This window comes from Eupeodes corollae, chromosome 1 (genome assembly GCF_945859685.1).
Source record: "Eupeodes corollae chromosome 1, idEupCoro1.1, whole genome shotgun sequence".
Classification (NCBI taxonomy): domain Eukaryota; kingdom Metazoa; phylum Arthropoda; class Insecta; order Diptera; family Syrphidae; genus Eupeodes; species Eupeodes corollae.
Window position 1 is genome coordinate 44037270 of NC_079147.1, and position 24609 is coordinate 44061878.

At 36.1% G+C, this 24609-nt stretch overlaps 1 protein-coding gene across 1 annotated transcript; it reads right to left on the reverse strand.

Moving 5' to 3' along the window:
• Positions 1-1358: 1358 nt before the first annotated feature.
• On the reverse strand, positions 1359-7596 carry LOC129938369 (uncharacterized). Its single transcript, XM_056045877.1, has 14 exons — positions 7368-7596; positions 7093-7307; positions 5208-6552; positions 4973-5137; positions 4751-4912; positions 4508-4693; positions 4277-4444; positions 2950-4215; positions 2704-2877; positions 2361-2507; positions 2033-2188; positions 1803-1964; positions 1509-1736; positions 1359-1438 (listed from the first exon to the last, which is right to left on the reverse strand). Exons 1-14 carry the CDS (start codon positions 7570-7572, stop codon positions 1359-1361), a joined length of 4659 nt encoding a protein of 1552 aa, XP_055901852.1. The 5' UTR covers positions 7573-7596.
• Positions 7597-24609: the final 17013 nt, after the last annotated feature.

The window sequence follows — 24609 nt, forward strand, 5'->3', positions numbered from 1 at the left end:
TGACACTTGATAGTTCTGTTGTTTTTGTTAAAATAAAATGCAGAAAAGAATTTTGAACAGAATGTGAACTAACTTGTCAAATGCTTGTCTTTAGCATTCAACGGTCTACTCAGTTATGTTATTTCGAGCTCATAGAGTTTGCTCTGAACTAGCTCAGAACACTTGCAGAATTATAAAAGGAACACTAATTTAAAACTCTTCAGAGGTAAAAAAGAAACAAAATAGATTGTTTGAAAGTTCAGGCTCTGCCATGAGCTAAAAAAGAAAAACATGACAATGAACAATGAACAATTTTCAAAAGACAATAATAAATTTATGGTTGCATCCAAACGCCACCCAATAAATCATTTTAAACATTATTCCAGGCAGTTTGTCTTACCACTGTTTATAATAACTTTCAAATCTTATGGGAATTTGTCAAACTTTTCCTTCACCTGACGTTTTAGTTCATACATAGGATTTCAATGCATGCTCACGTTCCGTTTGACAATCGTATGGAAAAGAACGTAATTGAACGTAATGTAACTCCAAACGGAAGCTCTTGTTCAATTATCTGACCATTTGCTTTGTCTGATAGCTCAACAGCTGTAAAAAAATATTTGCTCTTTGGAGGGATGAAATAATATAAATGTCATTTAAAGCAACCTCGAAGCTGGTCCAACGTAACGCAGAAGAACCCAAAAGCTGAAGCGTGTTTGTGATTCAGCCATAAAAAACGTTCCTTTCAGTATCTCTTTGAGACTGTTTGTTGACGTTTTAATACAGTCCATTCAGAAACTGGTTAATTGTTGTTAACCTTCAGCTTATGGGTCCTGAGTGAGTTGCAGGTAGTTTTGTCGTTTGATTGTTGTTTGTTACCCCAGCGGACTCAACATTTTTTTACCACAGCATTTGCGAATGGTGATTTTGTAAAACTAAATAAATAACATACAATTTGACAGATGTAGCTTTGACAACATGGACTAAATCAACTGTCAAATCTCCATATTGAAATAAATTTTACTATAGCAACAGAAATTAATAATTCCCTATGTATTATATTTTTAAAATTCTTTAAAAAAAGAATTAACATTTTTGAACATATTAAAAGTGACTTGTTTGTATTTTAACGCCTTTTTATATTAAACTTCATCAGGCCTCTCTGTCTCTAATGAAGGACCATGGTAAACATTCAATAAATAATTTTGAGATAAAAACACAATCTTCTAAATACTTTTATTTTTTTTGTTTAAATAAAACAATTTAAATTGATAATTGAAAAGTAAGATAAGTAGTTTTAATTAACGCTAAATTAAGTTATACTATCAATAATTAGAAGTAATTACAACTTATTATTGTTAAATTATAAAATTATGTTATCACTGTAAATGTTCGGTTGCAATTTTACTTCTAGGTGATGATGATTTCCGGCAGCTGCCGTGTTTAACAATTTTCCAATCTATACATAAAAAAGATAACAATGTGCCATAAGTTATTTTGAAATAAAAGAGATTAATTCTTAGTTTTACCTTCACCAGTTTTACACTTGATGTTATTTAAAAAGCAGGCGTTCAAAAAAGTTTTTTCTTCTCCATTGAAAACAGCACAAATTGGATCACGGAAATTTAGGCACTTATTTATCTGGCAATTCGACTCATCAGGCTTATCAATGGGAGTTTGGGTTATTGGTTCATCAGGATATGGTAATTGTTGTGGGATTTCGTCAGCACAAGGGCCCACATTGACGAACTCCCAATCTTTAAGAAATAAGTTTTAGATGATTAAATACTTTTCTAGGAAATATTAAAGTTTTTTAGTCGTACTTTTGTGAGTCTTGCAATTTTCCGATCTCAAAAAACACTCATTGATAAATTGCTTTCGAACTCCTTGGTAAACAGCACACACAGGATTGTTATCTAGGCTACATGATTGTGGACAGTTCTCCTTTGGACCAGGACATTCTCCTTTACTGGCTATATTCCAGACTGAAATAAGAAAAAGTAGAACAAATTTATAAAATCCATTCGTCTTCGGGTAATCAATCAAGTAATACCTGTGTTTGTATTACAAGCTTCTTGTCTCATCTCGCAGATGTTACCAAAAGTTCTGGCCTCACCATTGCTGATGCCACAAACTGGGATATAAACTCTCGGGCAGTTTGTTGGACAACTACGGATTTCGCAAGCATTTTTCGATACTACCTTCCATGCTAGAAGATTTTGAACGAACAAATATTATAGTAAACCTTATTTCGACAGGAATTTAAAAGGATTGATAATTGGAGTTATGTTTTCTAGGTAAAAACAATTGAAGATACAAAGAAGATCTTGTGTTTTCACCTAGTTTTTAATCTTTTGTTTTTCACAAACTTTTAAGCTTACCACTATTAGTTCTGCAATTCTCAGATTCAACTTGACAGGTGTTATCAAATGTTCGTGTTTGACCATTAAATTCGGCACAAACTGGTGAAAGATCATATGAGCAAACTGGGCAATAGTCACACTCTCCAATATTTAGAATAACCCATTCTGAAAGATAAAAATAGTAAAAGAAAATTAGATGCAAAGTAAAAGAGTTTGAGTGCCTGATTTTGTACAATTTTAAAATCTTACTTATTACAATCTTTTCTCAAGTTCAAGCTTGAACTTTAGAGTGTCAGAAATTTATAAGAACAAACTTCAATTCTCTTCAATAAAATGAGAAGTTCTAGTGTTGCAAACTTACGTTCATTTCTTGTGTATGCTTCATGATTAAGTTCACATTCATTTGGGAAAGTTCGCCTTATTCCATTGAAAGTAGCACAAACAGGATCATAATTCAATGGACAGAAATTTGGGCAGTTCCGTGGAGCTGCTACGGTAATGTCATGACATTCGCCTTGATAAGCAACAGTCCATTCTGAAATAAAAAATGGAAATTATAATATTAAGAATTGATAAATCCTATCGATTTCGATTGTGCCGAACTCACTTTTGTCTGAGTAACAGTTTTCTGATAGCAGCAAGCATTCGTTATTAAATGTTTGTTGTTGGCCATTGGAGATGCCACAAACTGGCTCATAGGAATCAGAGCAAAGTGGACAAGCTAAAGGGGAGGTACTTTCTGATGTTGGCTGTTGAGGAGTTATTGGCTGTTGAGGTGGTAGTGACTGTTGAGGAGGTATTGGCTGTTGAGGAGGTATTGGGTGTTGATGTGGCATTGGGTGTTGGGGTATTGGCTCTTGAGTAGGTGTTGGCTGTTGAAGAGGTATTAGCTGTGGAGGCATTATTGGCTGTTGAGGTGGTATTGACTGTTGAGGAAGTACTGGCTGTTCAGGAGGCATTATTGGCTGTTGAGGTGGTATTGACTGTTGAGGAAGTACTGTCTGTTCAGGAGGCATTATTGGCTGTTGAGGTGGTATAAACTGTTGAGGAAGTACTGCCTGTTCAGTATGCATTATGTGTTGAGGAGGTACTTGTTGTTGAGCCATTATTGGCAGTTGAGGACGCATTGGATGTTGAGGTGGTATTGGCTTTTGAGGAGGTATTGGGTGTTGAGGAATTGGGTTTTGAAATGGTATTGGCTCTTGAGGAGGTATTGGCTGTTGAGGCATTGGGTGTTGAGGCATTGGGTGTTGAGGAGGTATTGGGTTTTGATGTGGCATTGGGTGATGAGGTATTAGCTCTTGAGTAGGTGTTGGCTGTTGAAGAGGAATTAGCTGTGGAGGCATTATTGAATGTTGAGGAGGTGTTGGCTGTTGAGGATGCATTGGATGTTGAGGTGGTATTGGCTGTTGAGGAGGTGTTGGCTGTTGAAGAAGAATTAGCTGTTGAGGCATTATTGGCTGTTGAGGAGGTGTTGGCTGTTGAGGATGCATTGGCTGTTGAGGTGGCATTGGCTGTCGGGGAGGTATTGGCTGTTGAGGAAGCATTGGATGTTGAGGAGGTGCTGGTTGTTGAGCCATTATTGGCTTTTGAGGACGCATTGGTCGTTGAGGAGGTATAGGCTGTTGAGGAGGCATTGGGGGTTGAGGATGTATGGGTTGTTGAAATGGTATTGTATGTTGAGGACGTATTGGATGCTGTCGAGATATTGATTGTTGATAAGGCATTGGCCTTTGAGGTGCTATTGGCTGTTGAGAAGGTATTGTTTGTAGAGGAAGCATTGGCTCTGGTACTGGTGGTTGGACTACTTTTGGTTGTTCAAAGTGTGGTTGCGGTAATACTTCACAAGGTCCTAAGCCTACAAAGTTCCATGCTGCAAAGGGATTAACAACTTAGTAATCTCCCCAAAAATTTAGTTAAAAATGTTTATCTACCATTATTTGTTTTCAAAATTTCCAAATCCATTTGGCATTTGTTTGTAAATGTTTTCCTAAAACCATTCAGCATTCCACAAATTGGTTCATAATTAGAAGTGCATTTTGGCTCTATGGGTTGTCTTCGATGTGTGTCTTCACATTGTCCATCAAATAGAACTTTCCAATCTATTTTCGTCATGAGAAGTAAGATAAGTTCTTTTTTATATTTCAAATATTATTTGATTTTACCTTGGCCTGTTTTACATGTCTCTATACTTAACTGACAACCATTTGAAAAAGTTCTTCTAGACCCTCCTAAAACAGCACAAACAGGTGCAAAGATAGCAGGGCACACATCGGGACAGTTTGTGGTTTGCGGTGGAAGTTGAGGAGCTGTTACTTGTTCACATTTGCCTTGTTGAACAATTTTCCAGTCTTGAAAATGTATACAAAAAAATAATAAACCCTTTAAGTTCAAAAACTGTAATTTACCTTCTTTTGTTCTACAAGTTTCGAGCAGGGCAAAACATTGGTTAGGGAATTCCCTTTGAATTCCATTGCTGTTCGCACAAACTGGATCGTAAACATTTGAACACACTTTTGGACAATTCTGAATGGGTTTTCTACATTCACCGTTATATAAAATATCCCAAGCTTAAAATAAGTCACAATTAGTATGATTTTTTGTATTCTTTGATGAAAATAGGGCCTTACAGTTTCCACTGCTGCAAATTTCCAAATCCAAAAGACACTCATTGTTAAAAGTTTTGTTTTGGCCATTAAAGGTGGCACACATAGGGCTGAAAATTCTTGGACAATTGGCATTACATTGTTCTGGTTCTGGCTCAATACATTCGCCGTTGTGTTTTACAACCCACGCTAAGGGATAGAAAGAGTTTAGTTTTTAAGGTAAGAGTGTTTTTGAAGCTTCTCGGTTTAAAGTGCTTACCTCTTTTTGATCCGCATGCATCTGACCTCATGTGGCAGTGATTGTCAAATGTGTGTTCAAAACCTTGGAAAGTGGCACAAATAGGATTATATTCCATTGAACATTGTGTGGGACATTGATCGTTGATCATAAATGGTTCTGGAACTTCTTCGGAATCGGGGGTCTGGTGTTGAGGTTGGAGAATAGACTGAGGGAGTGTTTTGATTTGTGGATGTGGAAGTTGTCTTAGTTGAGGTTGTTGCTGAATATCTGGCTGTGGAATCAAATAATTATTTAGCTGAAAGATTTGAGCTTTTCTCTGTGGATGGGTGGCAAAGGGATTTGAATTCCCTTTACCGTTAAAACGGTATTGTGGTTGTGGCCGGAAATGTGACTTGGGAACTGGATAGGTTGGGATATTGGCATTCTGTGAAGACTGATGTACGTTTGGTTGAAGAAATGGAAAGTGTTGTTTCTGTGGCCATGGGAGAATAAATGGATATGAATATTTTAGCGGCTGAACATGGCGATATTTGGAATGAGGGTTTTTCAGCAATCGATAAGGAATTGGATGAGATCTAACATTTGACCGGATGATTGGATATCGCTTTGGATTTGTCAGACTGTCAGTATTGGAATGTGACCTGGTATGAGTTTGTGGGCGTGGCTGATAGTGTGGATGTGAAATTAGTTGATATTTTCGACTAATATGTGGAAGATATTTAGCCATTGGAAAGGGATGAGGATGATTCTGAGCATAAGGATTTCTACGAGGCCATTGCAAATGCGTCTTTTTATTTGGTTGGTTCATAATTTGGGTCCTTGGATTTAGATCAAAGTGAATTGGTGGAAGTTGAATTGGATTTTCATATGATTTTCGATTAGGTTGTATTTGGGGTAAAGCAGGTCCATAATGATATAAATGTGATCTGTCTTGAGACTGGGAGTATTGTTGAGGATGGGGATTTGGGTAGGAATGAACCTGTGTCTGAGGAATCAGGTTTTCATTTACCTTAAGAACTGCTACAGTTTCAATTGGTACCTTTGCATATTGTTGAGAGTGAACTTCTGCATGAGGCTGAGCTTGTGGAAGTACAATGGGACTTTCATTTAGCTCAGGAACTGCTGAAGGGTTGCCTTGTGGCTGAGGAATTTGTTGGAAGTTTAGATGTGGCTGAATATGTGGTTGAATATGTTGCTGGAAAATCGGTTTTTCAAATGGTTGTCGTCCTGTTGGTAATTGTGGCTGTTGTTGTGGATGCTTCGGAAAAGGGTTTTCCTGAGGATTCTGATGAGGCAGTCGAAGTGGGCTTTTGTTTTGCTCAGGAACTATTCTGTGCTGAAGTGGTGGCTCATGTGGACGAGACTGTTGAAAATAAATTGAATTTTCTTTAAGTCCAATTATTGGAAAAGTTTCAACTGGTTGATGTGGATGGGTGAGTATATTTTGATGTGAATTCACTTGAGGAATATAATGATGCAGAATATGTTGCTGTGCAATTGGACTCTTATTAATAGGAAATTGGAATTTTGAATGTTGCTGTCTTTCATACAGCTGAGGACTTGTTCCCGAATAAACTTGGGGCTGTTCAAAGGAGTGGAATTGTGGATGTGGAATGAAAACTGATTTTATTGGTTTCGAATGAGTTATTTCGGTATCGTGACGATGAGGATGGTTTTGAATATGTGGTGTAAATGACATAAGTGGGATCTGTTGATTATGTTGCTGGGAACCACGTTGTTGAAAAGTCTGAGGATGACGATTTGAATATTGTTGAAAATATTTAGCGAAAGGATTCGAATCTTTATATGATCTTGGAATAGGATTAGATAAGGCCTGAATTTGTGGTAAATGAAATTGATGATATCCGTTTGAATGAGTATTTTTCTGTTGGTTGTGATATACATTTGAGTGTTGATTTAGTTGCGGAGTCTTCTGACATTTTCCATCATAAAGAATCTTCCAATTATTCCCATTTTTACAATTCTCAACATCAAATTCACATTTGTTTGGAAATGTTTTCAGTTCATTTCCTGTTGCAGCACAAACTGGAGAAAATATATTCGTACAGAGTTGGTCACAATGACTAAAACAATTCGATATATCCGTCGGTCTTAGAGCTATAAAATAACAACGATTCGTCAGAATTTTGTTTAAGGAATAATTAAATAAGCACTCACTAGGAAGATTCATTACTCGACGATCTTTGTTTTCACTGTTTAGGAGGCACATATTTTTGAAAAAATACCAATGGCTTCCACTGGTGGCACAAACAGGATTATCCGACTCAGATTCATCGCATTGCTTCGAATCACTTCCACGACACTTATGCACATTGATAAGCAAAATAACACTAAACAGAGAATAAACATATAATTTTGCCATGACTATTGGAAGTCAAGTGCAACTGCAACTTAGCTATAATCTTTCGGCTGACTTAGCATTTTATACTAAACTCCCACTTGCGGGAATTTAAGATATGTCAGCTTTTGTTTATGTGAAAAATGCATTTGATGACGACAAAAGTCTAGATAGGTTAAGAGGTTCGTAAATCGTGTAGGGAGTGCGGAAGTTGATTGGATTTAATTTTTATCGACGGGACATGTTGGAATTTATTGTTTATGGATTTTTGAGACGAAAAATTGGATTTAACAATAAAAAAATACAAACAAACACCACAAAGTGCTCCCGATTAAATGAAATCACTTATATTTCGAAGGTTTTGTTAATTTTGTTCATCAGCTGGGGTTACTATATGGTGACGATAGCGTGTATACTATACAAACGTATGCAAGCTATGTACGTTACGTCAAGCTTGTGAATATACAAATGGTGTTACTTATAAACAGTCTACAAAATGTTGAGTTATCTGGCGGGAAGTGGCGGCCGCGTTAACCAGCACATAATTCACAAACAAATTTCAAAATATTTGGAGATACAAAATTATGACGACAATGTTTTTTTTTACTCGTATATCATATTTGTATACATTATTCATTGCTTATAGAGTTTTTTTTTAACCTACTCCCGGTTCGAAATTGTCTAGACTCCGTTAGAGATAAGGCTATTAGCAAAACTTAAGAGATGGCTTTATAGACACCGATTTGGACCAATAAAAGTGATAGAGACAAAGAAGAAAGTAGAAATTGCAAAGTGTTTTAAACATTTTAAAATATGTTGACTTCAGTTTAGTGGCCAAGGAAATGAAGGGCGTGTCTCGGAATTTGTTCGTCTTTGGTAAATCAATACTTTCAACGATCCTAAGCTAAGATCCTTTGAGCTAAGATTATAAGGACAGATTATTAAGAAATAAAGATTTAAATTACTTTTGGAAGTAAATAAGTCACAAATTAATTGTTATTTTCAGTTTCAAAATCTAAACCGAAAGTGTTTTTTTTTTCGTAACAAACCAGAATTAAACAGTTCACTTTTTACTTTTTAGAAAGCTTTGACCGTTTAAGGGTTCAAAATTTAGCACAGGGTTTTTCAACAGGGACGCTACAAAAGTAGAGCGACAGTAAGGTTTGCCATTTCATGATGGAAATATATATGTACGAGCCAACAGTGAGTCGAAATTATTAAAATTTGCTACAGAAATTCGGAGTCAGTGGCCTCAATGTTAAGAGCGCTACGTCTAATTTATGGTCGTTTTAATCGTCCTAGTAGGTCAACAACTGTTGTCAACAAAATGTTTTCCTGCCAGTGACTATGGCGAATTTTGAAAAAAGATCGTAGCTTACATCTTATCTTATGATTAAATTGACGCAAGATCTGAAGCCGCTTGACCACTAGAAGCGCCGTATGTTCGTGAATTGGGCTTAGCGACAATTTGAAAATGATTCGGATCATCTTCAGCGATGAGGCTCATTTCTGGCTGAATGGTTTCGTCAATAAACAAAATATGTGGTATTTGTCAGGCAGCAAATCTACACGTACTCCATGAGTCATCATTGCATTCCGAAAAAAATTGCGGTTTGGTGTGCTTTATGGGCCTTACTTTTTCCGTGATGATCAAGAGCGGCACGTTACTCTGAAAGGGGATCGCTACCGTTTAATGGTAACCAAATATTTTTGGTAGTACCCGTGGCATGATGGTTAGTGCGTTGGACTGTCATGCCAGAGGTCTTGGGTTCGATCCCTGCCTATGCCACCAAAAGTCTTTTCACGGGTACTGCCTCTTGCGAGGATTTGACAAATTCTCCAAGAGTAACTCTTTTCATGAAAAAGTGCTTCTCGAATTAGCCGTTTGGATTCGGCATATAAACTGTAGGTCCCCTCCATTCCTGAAAACATTACTCGCACACAGGAATGGTTGAGAGTTGTAAGTCACTAGGACCTGGTTCTTTACGGACTGTTGCGCCACATCTTATATAATTTATTCTAAAGGCATCTGCAGGATTGGACTTTTCAATGAGAATTAGCATGGAAATGCATTTCGATATCTTCCCCAAAAAGTATTCTTTGTAGTTGAGAAGGTTTACACAGTTAAATGCATTTTAAGGAGCTTTTGAAATGCAAACAACGAGGCAGTGTCGCGCTTTAAATCATCGAAAATCATTACTTTCATGTTTGATATCACTTCCATTCCTATGATAAAACATAGAAGTGAAAAGATTGGCTTCTTGATCATTGTTTCAGTAAAAAGATTGTTCTGCATCTTTCACAACGGAGCAATCTCAGCATAATCTCAATCTTCAGTTGTTAACGATTTTCCCGTCGTTAAATGACAAATTAAATTTGGAATATTACACAAATTAAAAAAAAGCTGGGATGCGACCTACACTGATAACTTCCCATCCTGTTTGTCAATTTCTCTAGCTAAAAAAATTGTAGGGTTGGGTTAAAAAAGATGTCAGTTGAATTATTCTTGAAAATTTCAAAATTACCAACAATATTTTTCATATCAAGAAATAAATTAGTTTGAAAAACTAGTTTTGTTAAATTTTAGTCGAAAACAAATTTTTACCAATTTTAGTAACATTTCTTTAATTTTTGCAAATGGGATGAATTAAATTTAATTGAGAGATATTAATAACCGAACAACAATTTTTACCAAATTTGGATACTATTTCTTGTAGATTTTATTTTTTTTTTATGAAAAACGGACTGTTGCATTTTTATAAACAAAACTACTGAATACCGAAAATAATAGTTTTCGAAAAATAATTCGAAAGTAAATTTTTACCAAGTTTTAGTATCGTTTTTTAGGTTCTTATTTTTTGCAAAAAAAAGTGTAAACTAAATTTTTCTCAAAATTTTACTGAATGTTGACAACAATATTTTTTAAAAGATAAAAGAAGTTTGAAGTCAATATCTCAAAATTTTAAAAAATATATTTGAATCCAAACTCAACCTTCACCAACTTTTATTAATTTTATTTTTAGGTTTTTATTTTTTGTAAATGAACTGTCAAATAGATTTTTCTCAAAATTTTACTGAATGATGACAACAACATTTTTAAAAAGGCAAGAGCAGTTTAAAGAAAATATCTCAAAGTTTTGAAAGATATTTGAGTCGAAAATCAATTTTTACCTACTTTTATTAATTCATATACGATGAAATAAGTTTGAAAGATATTTGATAAGAAATTTTGTAGGTTTTTATTTTTTATACAAAAAAATTGTCAATTTGGTTTTGCTCAAAAAAGTTACCAGATGTTAAAAACGTTATTTTTCGTTGCACAAAAATGTTTTGGAGATGAAATCATTTTTTTTTTTGTAAAATTTTCGAAGTGACAATTTTTTTTTCAAGTTTTTTTGATTTTGTAAAAATTCGTTATTTGGATTTTTTTTTAATATACTTGTTTTTGGTATCACGTTACAATATATTATATACAATTTAATTTAAGTCTCTAGCATTTTTGGTTCGTGAGATATTTAGGGTTAACCAAAATTATCATCTTTTTAACTTTCCATAGGAAGTTATTGTAATGGGTCCGATTTGTCAAATTGAAAATTTTGACATTTCTCGACGTTTCAAGGTCCCTAGAGTCGAAATAAAAGCTTTTTAGAAAGATGTCTGTGCGTGCGTGTGTACGTACGTCCGTACGTCCGTACGTCCGTACGTCCGTACGTCCGTAAGTCCGTACGTCTGTACGTCCGTACGTCCCTACGTTCGCGACGTTTTTTTCGTTGTCCATAGCTCAAGAACCAGAAGAGATATCGACTCCAAATAAATTTTGTTATACAGAGTATAAGACAGAAAGATGCAGAAAGGGCTCTCAAGAAAATTGCGTGGGTGGTTTTTTTACCATAGCATTTTAAAAAAAAGGTGAAAATTTTGGTTAACCCTAAATATCTTATGAACCAAAAACGCTAGAGACTTGAATTTAATTTTATATAGTAAAATAAAACGTGATCTCAAAGAAATATATTTTTTGAAAAAAATCTATCTAACGGTTTTTTTTCTAAATCAAAAAAACTGAAAAAAAAATTTGTCACCTCCTAAATTTAACGACTTACATATGATTTCATCTCCAAAACAATTTTGAGCAACGAAGAATAATGTTTTTGAAATCTGATAAAATTTTGAGAAAAATCGAATTTACAGTTTTTTTTATAAAAAATAAAAATCTAAAAAAAACATTACTCAAAGTTCGTAAAAATTAAATATCGATTCAAATATCTTTTCAAAAGCTTTAAATTTAGGCTTCAAACTTATATTATCTTATAAGAAATATTGTTTTCACCATTCAGTAAAATTTTGAAGAAAATCGAATTGACAGTTTTTTTTACAAAATATAAAAACCTAAAAAAAAAAATTAATAAAAGTTGGTAAAAATTAATTTTCGACTCAAATATCTTTTCAAAACTTTGAGATATTGGCTTTAATTTACTTTTATCTTTCAAAAAATATTGTTGTCAACATTCAGTAAAATTTTGAACAAAATCGAATTGACAGTTTTTTTATAAAAAATTAAAAACCGAACAAAAATTAACAAAAGTTGGTAAAAATTGAATATGGATTCAAATATCTTTTTAAAAACTTTAAAGTTAGACTTCGAACTTATTTTATCTTATAGGAAAATTGTTTTAAGCATTCTAAAAGATGTTGAGAAAAATCGAATTGACAGTTTTTTTACAAAAAATAAAAACCTTAAAAAAAATTTATAAAAGTTCGTAAAAATTGATTTTCGACTCAAATATCTTTTCAAAACTATAAAATATTGGCTTCAAACTAATTTATCTTATAGAAAATATTGTTTTCAAGATTCGATAGAATTTTGAAGAAAATCAAATTGACGGTTTTTTAACAAAAAAATAAAACTCTAAAAAAAACAATACTAAATAGCTTTTCAAAAATTCAAAATATTGGCTTCAAACTTATTTTATTTCACAGAAAATATTGTTTTCGATATTCAGTGATTTTTATATAAAAATCCAACAGTCCGTTTTTCATAAAAAATAAAATCTATAAAAATAGTACGCAAATTTGGTAAAATTGATACTAGTACATATAGACAAACTTTTAAGCAAGACAAATCGACAGACGGGATGGGAAGTTATCAGTGTGGGTCGCATCCCAGCCTCTTTTTTTAAATAATTTTATACTGCAATTTTCTGCATTATTATCTGTATATCAAAATTTATTTGAAGTCGATATCTCTACTAGTTTTTGAGCTTTGGACGACGAAAAAAACGTCGTGAACGTACGTACACACGCACGCCCAGGCATGTCTCTAACTCTAGGGACCTTGAAATGTCGAGAAATTTCAAAATTGTCAATTGACAAATCAGACCCATTACAATAACTCCCTATGGGAAGTTAAAAATCTTTCACCACGGAGCTATCTCAGCAAAATCTCACTATTCAGTTGTGGACGATTAAAGTTGGAGTATTACAAAAATGAAACAAGAGGATCAAAATAGTCTTAAACACTCTTTTCTGGGTTTCCATACAAACAATCTCTATTTTTGGACAGAAGTTTAGGACCGAGGACGCCAAATTATTTATCTTCTAAACGAATAAGCACTTCACTATTAAATCTAGAATTTTGCATTTTTATTGTATAAACAAAATTTAAAACCTGACATACAAAAATTTAAACGGTGGAGACCTTTTATATTAATTTACAATTGCTAACTTCCTTCCTAAGATTTTGAAAAGAAAATGCGATTTGCAACTTATTAAGCGTGTGTTTAATTCCTTACAGTGCCGACGAGTGATAAAAAAAATAGATATACCATATAGTGTAAATCGTATTTTTAAGTATTTTTTTTAAGACTCATTGCGAAGCTATACAAAATTGTATAGGTACCTATAATGTCGAACTCTATTATCAGATCTGTCTAGAAATTTGATTTTCAACAAAATGATTGGAACGTGTTTAAGATCCAATTAGAACAGTTTTTTTTTGTGGCAAATGATGTCACAGTAGCGGCGTAGAAAAAAGCAATTTTGATTAATGCTTTGTCTGAATTGTCATATAAATTGCTTATTAACTTGGTTCATCCAGTAAAAATCGATGATGCAACATATTAACAGTTAGGGCGGCATTGATCAAGCATTTCCAACCAACGGTATCGGGATTTGCTGAAAGGTTCAAATTCTACTCAGCGCAAAAAGAATATTCAGAGAGTATAAATCAGTAGGCTGCGCGGGTGAGAGCACTTTATGTTTGTTGTGAGTTTAAAACGGAACTCGATACAGCGGTCAGAGATAAATTCGTGATGGGGCTGGAGCAAGGGACAGCTAAAGACAAGCTGTTTTTAGAAAATGTGTCGACTTTGACATTTGGTAGAGCCTAGGAAGTGGCGAATACGGTGGAGTGTGTAAGGCATTAATATGATGTCAATGTAAAGCAAGAGCCTGGTTCTGAGGGAATTTATGCAACTGGGCATAAGAAACAAAAAAATCACAGTAATCAAACAACGAAAGCGACGGTACAGCAGCAGAGAGAGCAGCAACAACAAGGTAGTAGTAGCAGCAGTAAATGTAAAGTTTGCGGTTCATCGAGCCACACAGAAAACACATGTCGTTATAAAAATTATAAATAGATGTAAAGTATGTAAGAAGCGCGGACACCTGGAAAAAAATGTGTCCAAGTAAAACTAATTATTTTAAAAATGATTTAAAATATATTAATAACTTTGATTTATCCTTGTAAACGGTGATTTTTTAAGAGCTTGAGAACTTAAAAAAAAAAAAAACGCATAAAATTTGCAAAATCTCATCGATTATTTGTTTGAAACGTTAGATTGGTCCATGACATTTACTTTTTGAAGATAATTTCATTTAAATGTTGACGGCGGCTGCGTCTTAGGTGGTCCATTCGGAAAGTCCAATTTTGGATAACTTTTTCGAGCATTTCGGCCGGAATAGCCAGAATTTCTTCAAAAATGTTGTCTTCCAAAGCTGGAATAGTTGCTGGCTTATTTGTGTAGACTTTAGACTTGACGTAGCCCCACAAAAAATAGTCTAAAGGCGTCAAATCGCATGATCTTGGTGGCCAACTTACCGGTCCATTCCTTGAGATGAATTGTTCTCCGAAGTTTTCCCTCAAAATGGCCATAGAATCGAGAGCTGTGTGGCATGTAGCGCCATCTTGTTGAAACCACATGTCAACCAAGTTCAGTTCTTACATTTTTGGCAACAAAAAGTTTGTTAGCATTGAACGATAGCGATCGCCATTCACCGTAACGTTGCGTCCAACAGCATCTTTGAAAAATACGGTCCAATGATTCCACCAGCGTACAAACCACACCAAACAGTGCATTTTTCGGGATGCATGGGCAGTTCTTGAACGGTTTCTGGTTACTCTTCACTCCAAATGCGGCAATTTTGCTTATTTACGTAGCCATTCAACCAGAAATGAGCCTCATCGCTGAACAAAATTTGTCGACAAAAAAGCGGATTTTCTGCCAACTTTTCTAGGGCCCATTCACTGAAAATTCGACGTTGTGGCAGATCGTTCGGCTTCAGTTCTTGCACGAGCTGTATTTTATACGGTTTTACACCAAGATCTTTGCGTAAAATCTTCCATGTGGTCGAATAACACAAACCCAATTGCTGCGAACGGCGACGAATCGACATTTCACGGTCTTCAGCAACACTCTCAGAAACTGACCCAATATTCTCTTCTGTACGCACTGTACGCATTCGTGTGGTTGGTTTAATGTCCAATAAAGTAAACTTAAGGCGGTCACAATCGAATTAATTGTTTGCTCACTTGGTCGATTATGTAGACCATAAATCGGACGTAAAGCGCGAAACACATTTCGAACCGAACACTGATTTTGGTAATAAAATTCAATGATTTGCAAGCGTTGCTCGTTGGTAAGTCTATTCATGATGAAATGTCAAAGCATACTGAGCATCTTTCTCTTTGACACCATGTCTGAAATCCCGCGTGATCTGTCAAATACTAATGCATGAAAATCCTAACCTCAAAAAAATCACCCTTTATAATATTTTTTCGAATTTGGGTAAAAGTGAACCAATTAAAGTCAAAGTTTGGATGAATGGTATTCCTTTAGTCATGGAAATAGATACGGGTGCATCAATATCAGCGATTTCTTTACAAACTTATTGTGATCTATTTTTGTGGCATAAGCTTGAAAAAACGAATTCAGTTTTTAGTAATTACAACGGCACATTAATTACACCGATTGGCTTTTGTGCAATGAAGGTGTGCTACAAGAACAAATGTGAAACAGTGGACGTTGTTGTCGTGGATAATGGTGGTCCACCATTGCTCGGTAGAAATTTTTTTTAATACTTTTAATATCAGATTTGAAAATCTTAATTATGTTGAAACCAATTGCAAAACTGATATTTCAGAAATTTTTCAAAAATTTAGCAGTCTGTTTGACGGGCAACTAGGCAAATTTAATAAAACTACAGTATCGTTGAAATTGAAAGATAATAACGTGCCAAAATTTTTCAAGCCACGCCCGATTCCCTTTGCGTTAAAAGAAAAAGTAAATGATGAAATTAATAAACTCGTTAAATTAGGTATTTTAGAACCGGTTGATTATAGTGAGTGGGGAGCTTCCATTGTGCCAATTTAAAAAAAATCTGGTGAGGTTAGAATTTGCGGCGACTACAAGGTCACCGTTAATCCGCAATTGATGGTGGCAAAACATCCAATATCTCGAACAGAGGAAATATTCTCCCAACTTCATGGTGGAGAAGAGTTTACGGTCTTAGCATATCAACAGTTAGAGTTAGACGAGAAGTCTAAAGACATTACTACCATCTCTACTAGTCTAGGTCTCTTTCGTTATACTAGAATGGTGTATGGATTGACTCCGGCGCCAGCAGAGTTTCAAAAGGCCTTGGAGAAGTTGTTAGTGGGAATAGAAGGGTTGCCATATCTTTAGATGACATTATAATGACGGCTAGAAATAAAAAGGTTCATCAAGTACTTTCAGTGCTAAAAGATGCTGATTTAAAGTTAAACAAGGATAAGTGTCGATTTTTTTGCTAATTCAGTAACGTACTTGGGACACGTTATTGACAAGGACGGGTTGCGCCCTTGTTCAGATAAATTAAAAGTTATTCAAGAAATTCAAAATCCAAATAATCCAAAAGAAGTACAGTCGTTTCTAGGAGTTGTTAACTTTTATAGCAAGTTCTTACCAAACATTTCTACTCTCTGTGCTCCACTTTATGATCTTCTTAAGAAAAATGTTGGGTTTAAGTGGACTAGTGTGCATTCTAAAGCCGTCGAAGACATTAAAAATGGAATAATGTCAGATAGAGCATTAGCGCATTTCGATCCATCTTTGAACTTAAAGTTAACAGTGGACGCCAGTCCTGTTGTAGGTGCAGTTCTGTCACATCAGGTTTACAAAAATGGGCTGGAAAGACCTGTGGAATTTGCATCTAGAAAGTTAACCTTGGCTGAAACGAAATACTCTCAACTGGATATAGAAGCGATTGCCATACTTTTTTGGGTGAACAAATTTCATCAATACCTATACGGTAGACAGTTTAAGTTGGTTACGGACAATAGACCTCTTATGCACATACTGGGTTCTAAACAAGGTATTCCCATAATGGCTGCAAATCGCCTTCAACGAATAGCTTTAGTTTTGGATGGGTATACATTTGATATTGAATGTGTTAAGTCGGAAGCAGATGTGGCTGATTATTTTTCGCGTTTTCCGTGTGCACAAGATCAAGATGATGAAAACGATCAAACGGTGTCCGAAAATCTTTACATTAATTACGAGTATGTTAAAGAAATAGGTAGAAAGCCCATTACGATAGAAGAGGTCGAGCGGGAGACGGAAAAAGATAGTGTGTAAGTCAGCATTCAAAACTTTTTACAAAATGGTTGGGTACATGACAAAATTGATGAACGAATCCGTCCTTTCTATTTAAGACGAAATGAATTGTGCGTGGAGGCCGGGTGCTTGTTTTGGGGCTACCAGATTGTTAATTTATTTGCGTTGCAAGAATACATTTTAAAAGAGTTACACAAAACTCACATGGGAATTGCTAAAATGAAGGCAATGTAGAGAGAATACTGCTGGTGGCCAAAATTAGACGCCGACCTAGAGCAAATGGTTAAATCTTGTGAACCCTGTCTATCTACAAGAAGTAATCCTCCAAAGGGAACGATGTTGAATTGGGAATGGCCTGAGGAACCGTGGGTGCGGGTTCATATTGATTTCTTGGGTCCGATTTATAAGAAATGGTTCATGGTTGTTGTTGATAGCCACAGTAAGTGGGCAGAGTGTTTGGATATGGGTACAAAGTCGAGCAACAATTGAAAAGTTAAAACCCATATTTGCAAGGTTTGGTGTACCAAAAGTTTTGGTATCCAAAAACGGAACAGCCTTTGTTTCACAGGAGTTCGAGAATTTTTTAAAAATTAATGGAGTCAAGCATAAAACGAAGCCAGTTGGTAACCCAGCAACGAACGGTCAAGCTGAAAATTTCGTTTAGACGATTAAGAACGCTTTGAAACGGGCCTTAGATAATAAAAATATTTCCAGCAGTAAGATCGAAATAGTTTTAAATGCATTTTTACTTGACTATAGGAATAACATTAATTCAACACAGGTGTGTCCCCGGCAGAATTAATGATTGATTGGAAATTAAGTGAAACGATTAAAAGATTTCTTAATGATAAATCGAACTTGAAGCGTCCTCTCTCCGGGTGCAGTCATTTTAACCTTGTCATAATTAATAAGCTTGTAATATAAAGCTTACTAAGCACCTACACGTTACTTCAACTTTTCTGCATGATATTAAATTTAACACAATTTAAAAAGAAATTAAATATGTCACATGCTCTATACCTACATACCTAGACGCCACAAGGCTGCTAACTTATATCAACCCTCGTTTCAACTTCCTGTCAACATGAACACCACGCTACAACCACACCGCACTGCATCGATTCTCTATCCTCATCCCTTAGACTTTTAGTCTATAGGTAACTTAGTACAACAAATTTGAAGCTCATTATTCCTATCTCACACGCACTGGTTAACATTTCCCTGCATTAGCATCAGGAACACCAAAAACAACACCAACAACAACTAGACCTAGGTATGATGTTGTGTACCTAATGCATACAAATTCCATTGACCTATTCACGCACTCACTCAGGCATTAATTAAAAATAGCCAATCTTTCAAAATGATTTCGAGTGTGCAAAGGGAAATCCCAGGAACGAAAAACGAGGAACCTGCACTGCTTCTAAATACTTCCTGATGCCATGTTCTTTTGTCCAAGCTAGCGTTTTGCTAACTTTTACATGAAGATAAAATTGAAAAACAAAAAGGGAAAAAAAAACAGTCTTCATCCAGCTATACAGCTCCATCCAATGCCATCCATGCCATCGAGTCATCAGCCATCCATCCAGGATGTTCGGTACAACGGTGCTAATGCAAATCACATCCTAACTACAACTTTGCGAATTCAAAAAAAGCTTAATTAAAGCACTCCCACTCGGCACTATTACCAGCTATGTACGGCATTGAGCCGCACATAACCAGGGCGTTGCTGCCATCACGCCACTTTTCCGCTCGTAATGCATCGCCATTGCATCTCCACTAGCTCTATACCAGCTCCACTGCATCGTTCCACACACTTAACTTTTTTCCTCATTACACACAACTAACCAATGTCAACTGATGGAAGGACGAAATCCCTACATTGCTATATTCCTGGAACCTATAGTTTTGTGTTGCCATCACCATCACCATCGCCATCACTGTCATCAGCACCCGTCTGCACCACCACGTGGCCCACACAAACCGAATAGCTGTACAAAAGCGGCAAAATGTCAATATCAGTATCGGTCTCTCTGCGGCACAGCACTCTTATAGCACTTAGCATATTCGCTGTCGGCAACGTTGCCATTCGTGGTTGTCCTCCTATATATATATTCGGTACATCGGTAGTCACCCGCTTCACGCCGCGCCATGCCGCGCCACCGTCATCGTTCGTTCACAGATTCTGCGTCCCCTGTTAACGTTGCCGTCCGTCCGTTGCCATCGTCCTTGTCAATGTTCTTGTTGTTCTCAATCTATAGGAGCTCGCAGGTTCCCGGTTCTTGGTGCTCAGTTCTAGTTTTATCAGTACCTACACTTGCGTGCTGCAGAATGGAAACCTCTAAACCCAACGCCAGCGCCCCCAATGTGCACGACCATAAATCTAGTCAAAATAAATTAAAATGAAATTTCGAATCCTTTTGCCAGGGAGTTTAACACAGCACAAGCACAAGCTCCTAGGCGTATCGCGTATAGCGCTCAGGCTCACTGTCGCTGCTGAACGCTGAGGCTGAGGCTGAAACTATAGTGACTATAATGGTCGCTTCTCTGCCCTTTTGCCTGTTTCTGTACCACTGAAATTCCATTTGGGGCAATGTAGACAGAGCTGTAAAACAAACTCACATGGCGTGTGATGCAGATGGGGTGGTGCGACGCGACGTGGCGTCAGCATCAGCGTCGTCGCTGTCGCCGCTCCAGCCCTATAATGGCAGTAAAAAGTGTCGAATGAATAAAAAATACCTCGTCTGCGTCGTTTTGGTCGCCGTGTGTCGTCGCCCGTAGCTCCATCGGGGGTAAAGCGAAAGCGATTTCCTCTAACATCGCGCTTTAGCTTTAGCTTTACTTTAACCAACTGCAACTCTAACGACGCCGCCGCCGCTCACGCTTCCAAAATCTATTCCAATTCACGTCACCGTCATCGTCATCGTCGTCGTCGATTCAACGAACATTTTATTCAATTGAATATCGAATCTATTCGATTTCCCAAGAGAGATTAAAAATGTTTAATGCATGAGGATATGCGTAACCGGCAGCAGTTGGCAACTCGGAACCCGTGGGACATGGTTACATGAAGGTATACGTAAGTAAGCAGAGTGTGGCACGGTGCAAGAATGTACACACACGCACCCCCGCCTCTGTTCCATATTCTATGTATACAAATTCGCTTGTCCGCTAATGGCGGACGCCTGTGTTGAACAAATGGAAGGAGGGGTTATTGGAAGCTGATTGATTCCACACGAATCCTCCAGGACTCTTATCAAATAATTTGCAGGATATTTAGGCTAGTTTTAGCTAATTTGGAAAATTGGTAAACATTGATACGGCTTTGTAAACAGTCAGTTTTACCTACATGGTCGGTCGGTCGCTTGGTTCGCTAGGGCTTCTGTCAGAATTCACTATATACAAACTACAACGGTACCTATGTTATAAGACTATGCCTACCTACATTTACCCATCATCGCATCATTGAGATTCTATTTTGGTTTGGACTTTTCTTGTCTGATGTGCTCGGGGTTTAGGCATTTGGCTGGGAAAATCTACGAGTATACCCTCTGTCAGTTCGACTGGGCTTGGGCGTCGTTGGGGGTAAATCAATTCGAACTGTTTCCAGATGAAGGATTGTGGTATAGCTAACTGAGCTGAGATGTTGTTTAATGGGGGAAGAGGTAGGCCTTTGGATTTTCTTTTTTGTTCTGTTCTGTTTTCTGTTCAGCCCCCAGGCACTCATGTAAGATTAAAGGACATGTTGACTTAAGAACATACCAAAAAAAAAAAGAAAAACACAGTAAAATAAAACAGAAAAGTAGGCTAAAAGGGTTAAATAAGACACGAGTAGATATTATACATTGATATACAGACAGAGAGAGGGAGTAAGAGATAGTTCACTATATCCTGTGTGTGTGTTTATAAAGGGTGGGTTTTTGATTGATTGGGGATTTGTATCGAGGATGAATTGATGGGTAAATAACTTTGATTAGTTTAGGTAACGGGAATGTATTTAACAAATAGTTGAATGAAAATCAATGCCCACAAGGTGAAGCAACAGTACCTAACTACCTACCAAACCTATAACCTATATATACATATTTATGTACCGTTTCAAGTTAAATAGGACCTTTGAATTGATTTGGGAATTTTACCATTAAACAAAAAAGAAACAAAAAAAACAAAACTTTTCCAACTTTGTTTGACTTGAATAAATGGGGATTGTTGGTTTTGTTTTGTATTTTTACCAGGGTAGACTTTTACATACTCGTATATCAATATAGAATGATTAGTAGAAAATTTAGTTTTGTTGTGATTTTATTGGTTATAAAAGGTAGTGATGCGATTTGATTTGAGATCATGAGTTTTGGATTCTGTGTAATGCCTCTAAAAGAATGAATACGGTATAGAAGTCAAATAAACGTCAATAACGTTAAAACGGAATAAGGCAAATACAATTATTTAAATTTGACGCTCGAGCATAGTCTAGTCTGGAGGTCCAATTTTTGACGAGTGTTTGCACAGTTCGTGGCCGTGTATTGGCAAGAACACGGCAAAAGGTTGTGAGTAATCATTTTGGGCTTATTGGCATTACCTATAGCGACTTCACATATCCTCCTATCCTATGATCTTGAAGCCCAATTAATGTGTTCGTTACATGAAGCTGCGGTTATCATGGCTGTTCAATTGATAAACAAACAATTCTGATCATGGCTCTATATTACGATAACCTTTAACTCTTACGTTCTAGTCAGCATCGTTATAAATAAGGACTTTACCACCACTCCAAATCATCATTTGTAAAATAAATGTTTAATACTCAAAAGCGTAGTACCCGTGGCATGATGATGTTGGGTTCGATCCCAGCCTATGTCATCTGAAATTAGCCGTTCGGATTCGGCTTAAAACTGTAGGTCCTCTGCATCCCTGACAAAAGCACTCTCACACAGGAAAGGTTGAGAATTGTAAGTCACTAGGCCCTAGTTTTCAATGGATTGTTGTCCATTTGGGACAAAATGCCAAAAAATACACAAATAAATTAGGTCTAGTGCCTTGTGGCTTACGACTCTTAACCATTTCTGTGTGCAAGTCATATTAGTGATAGAGGAGACCTATAGTTTTGTGACGAATCCAAACCTACTAATTATAGAAAGTTATTTTTCGTAAAAAGAATTATTCTTAAAATTTTGTCAATTACAAGAGGCAGCACCCGTGAAATAAAAACGTAAGTGGAACAGGAACGGATTGAACATTAGACTTTGAGCATGACAGTCTCACGCATTAACCATAACTGGTGCTTTTGATGAAATGTCAAACTAACCTTAAAAAAAAATCACCTACAAACGTACAAAATGGGCGCCAGTTGAAAAGTGTTGCCAACTTTTTAATGTCTTTATAAAACTTTATTATTTCCTTATTTTATACAAAATGGAAAATAATACACGAGAAGGAATGAAAATTGACTTTGCTTCTAGTCTTCTACTTTTAGAATGCCCGTCGTTATTTCATTTTCTTAAATTAAATACAACGAGCTATCCTATTGGAAGATAGAACGAGCGATCTATTTGGTCGGATAATTGGGATTCTTTTTTGACACTTCGAAACAAAAATAATAGGACATTTACATGAGTCAATTTTCATATCATATTACTATGGTGTTACATCATATTAATTATTATGGTATTACAACTTTGAATGATGATTTGGCATAAGCAACTGAATAATAAACAAATCTTTTGTTTGACAGATGTCACCAAAACAAAATGGCCAACATTTTAAACTCTGAACCATTTCCAGATATAGGTTACAGAAAGAACACATTTCTCAACAATTAAAGGTAGATGTATAAATTGTGGTTTTAAATCTGGCAATACTTTTTTTGAAGCTGGTCTTCTTGACAGCTGTCACTTGATTCTTGCTTTATTTGGTTTGCAAATTTATAATACATAGACTTATGCATGAACTAAGTTTGTAAATCCTGAGATCTTTAGCTAAAATAATGGCTTTGACTCGCACGACTCATCAAATTATTAAAGGAAATTTTGTATGAACGCAGCATCCCGCGTTTTGGGTTTGTGGCGTCGCCTGTATACCGCTAAACTATTTGTTCTGGTGTTAAGTGATATTTAACTTGTCTTCACAGATAAATCGAAGATTGATGTTTTGAAGAGGTATCTTCGGCGAATTATTTCTGACGTACGCCTCCATACAATACAATACAAAACTGATCGAAGATTGGGCCTCTCGACTGGAATTTAAACGTGCCAGCAGCGGTTGCCACTTCCCCGAAATAATTTTTACAATATAATGTCAAATCATTATCTTTATAATACAGCTTAATTCTTGGCGGGAACATTAAGTTTTAAATACACCCTCCGACAAAAATAAACAACCCCTATATAGGATGAACCATCTAATGGTTTCTTCTTATATTAAAAGTAATCTTAACACAAAGTATATCATACATCTACAGAACGTTTAATGAGCTTAACGCTTGAAAAAGTTTTTGGGAATTATTGGAAAGGTGCATTCCACAGTAACGTAAAGACAAAATCGAACTCAAATTTTGATGTTATTCTAAGAATATTTGTCTGCTGAAGATACTTTTTATGAAACTTTTGAAAAAAAGTTGTTATTTTCTCAGTAGACATCAGTCTAATTAACATCGCCTATAAAATATTCTCTGCCGTAATATGTGAACATCTAAAGCCCATCGTCAACAACCTGATAGGTCCTTATCAGTGTGGTTTTAGACCAGGAAAGCCCACAGTTGATCAAATATTCACATTACGAAAGATCCTGGAAAAAACCCCAGAACACCAAATCGACACCCTCCATCTTTTCATCTATTTCAAGGCTGCATATGACAGCATCTACAAGGACGAGCTGTATAGAGTCATGTCTCGTTTTGGCATCAATGCCAAACTAGACCGTTTGTACAGGATGACCATGGAGAATTCACGCTGCTCCATAAAGGTTGGAAACGATTTAACAGAACCTTTCAATGTCAAAAAAGGTTTTAGACAAGGTGATGCGCTGTCATGTGATTTTTATTACATCGTGCTTGAAAGAATAGTGCAGAGCTCACACGTCAACACTAGAAGCACTATCTTCCAAAAGTATGTCCAATTACTGGTATATGCTGATGACATTGACATAATCGGAAGAACTCAGCGTGACATACAATACCGACGTCTTGGTCAAAACG

What these genes read in the sequence shown, in the direction of transcription:
- LOC129938369 (XM_056045877.1), bottom strand. Translation starts at nt 7,572, where the DNA reads ATGGCAAAATTATATGTTTATTCTCTGTTTAGTGTTATTTTGCTTATC. An exon ending in AATTTTGAAAACAAATAATG is followed by an intron (nt 4,216 to 4,276) that starts GTAGATAAACAT and finishes ATCCCTTTGCAG; the next exon opens with CATGGAACTTTGTAGGCTTA. An exon ending in AGCATACACAAGAAATGAAC is followed by an intron (nt 2,508 to 2,703) that starts GTAAGTTTGCAA and finishes TTTATCTTTCAG; the next exon opens with AATGGGTTATTCTAAATATT.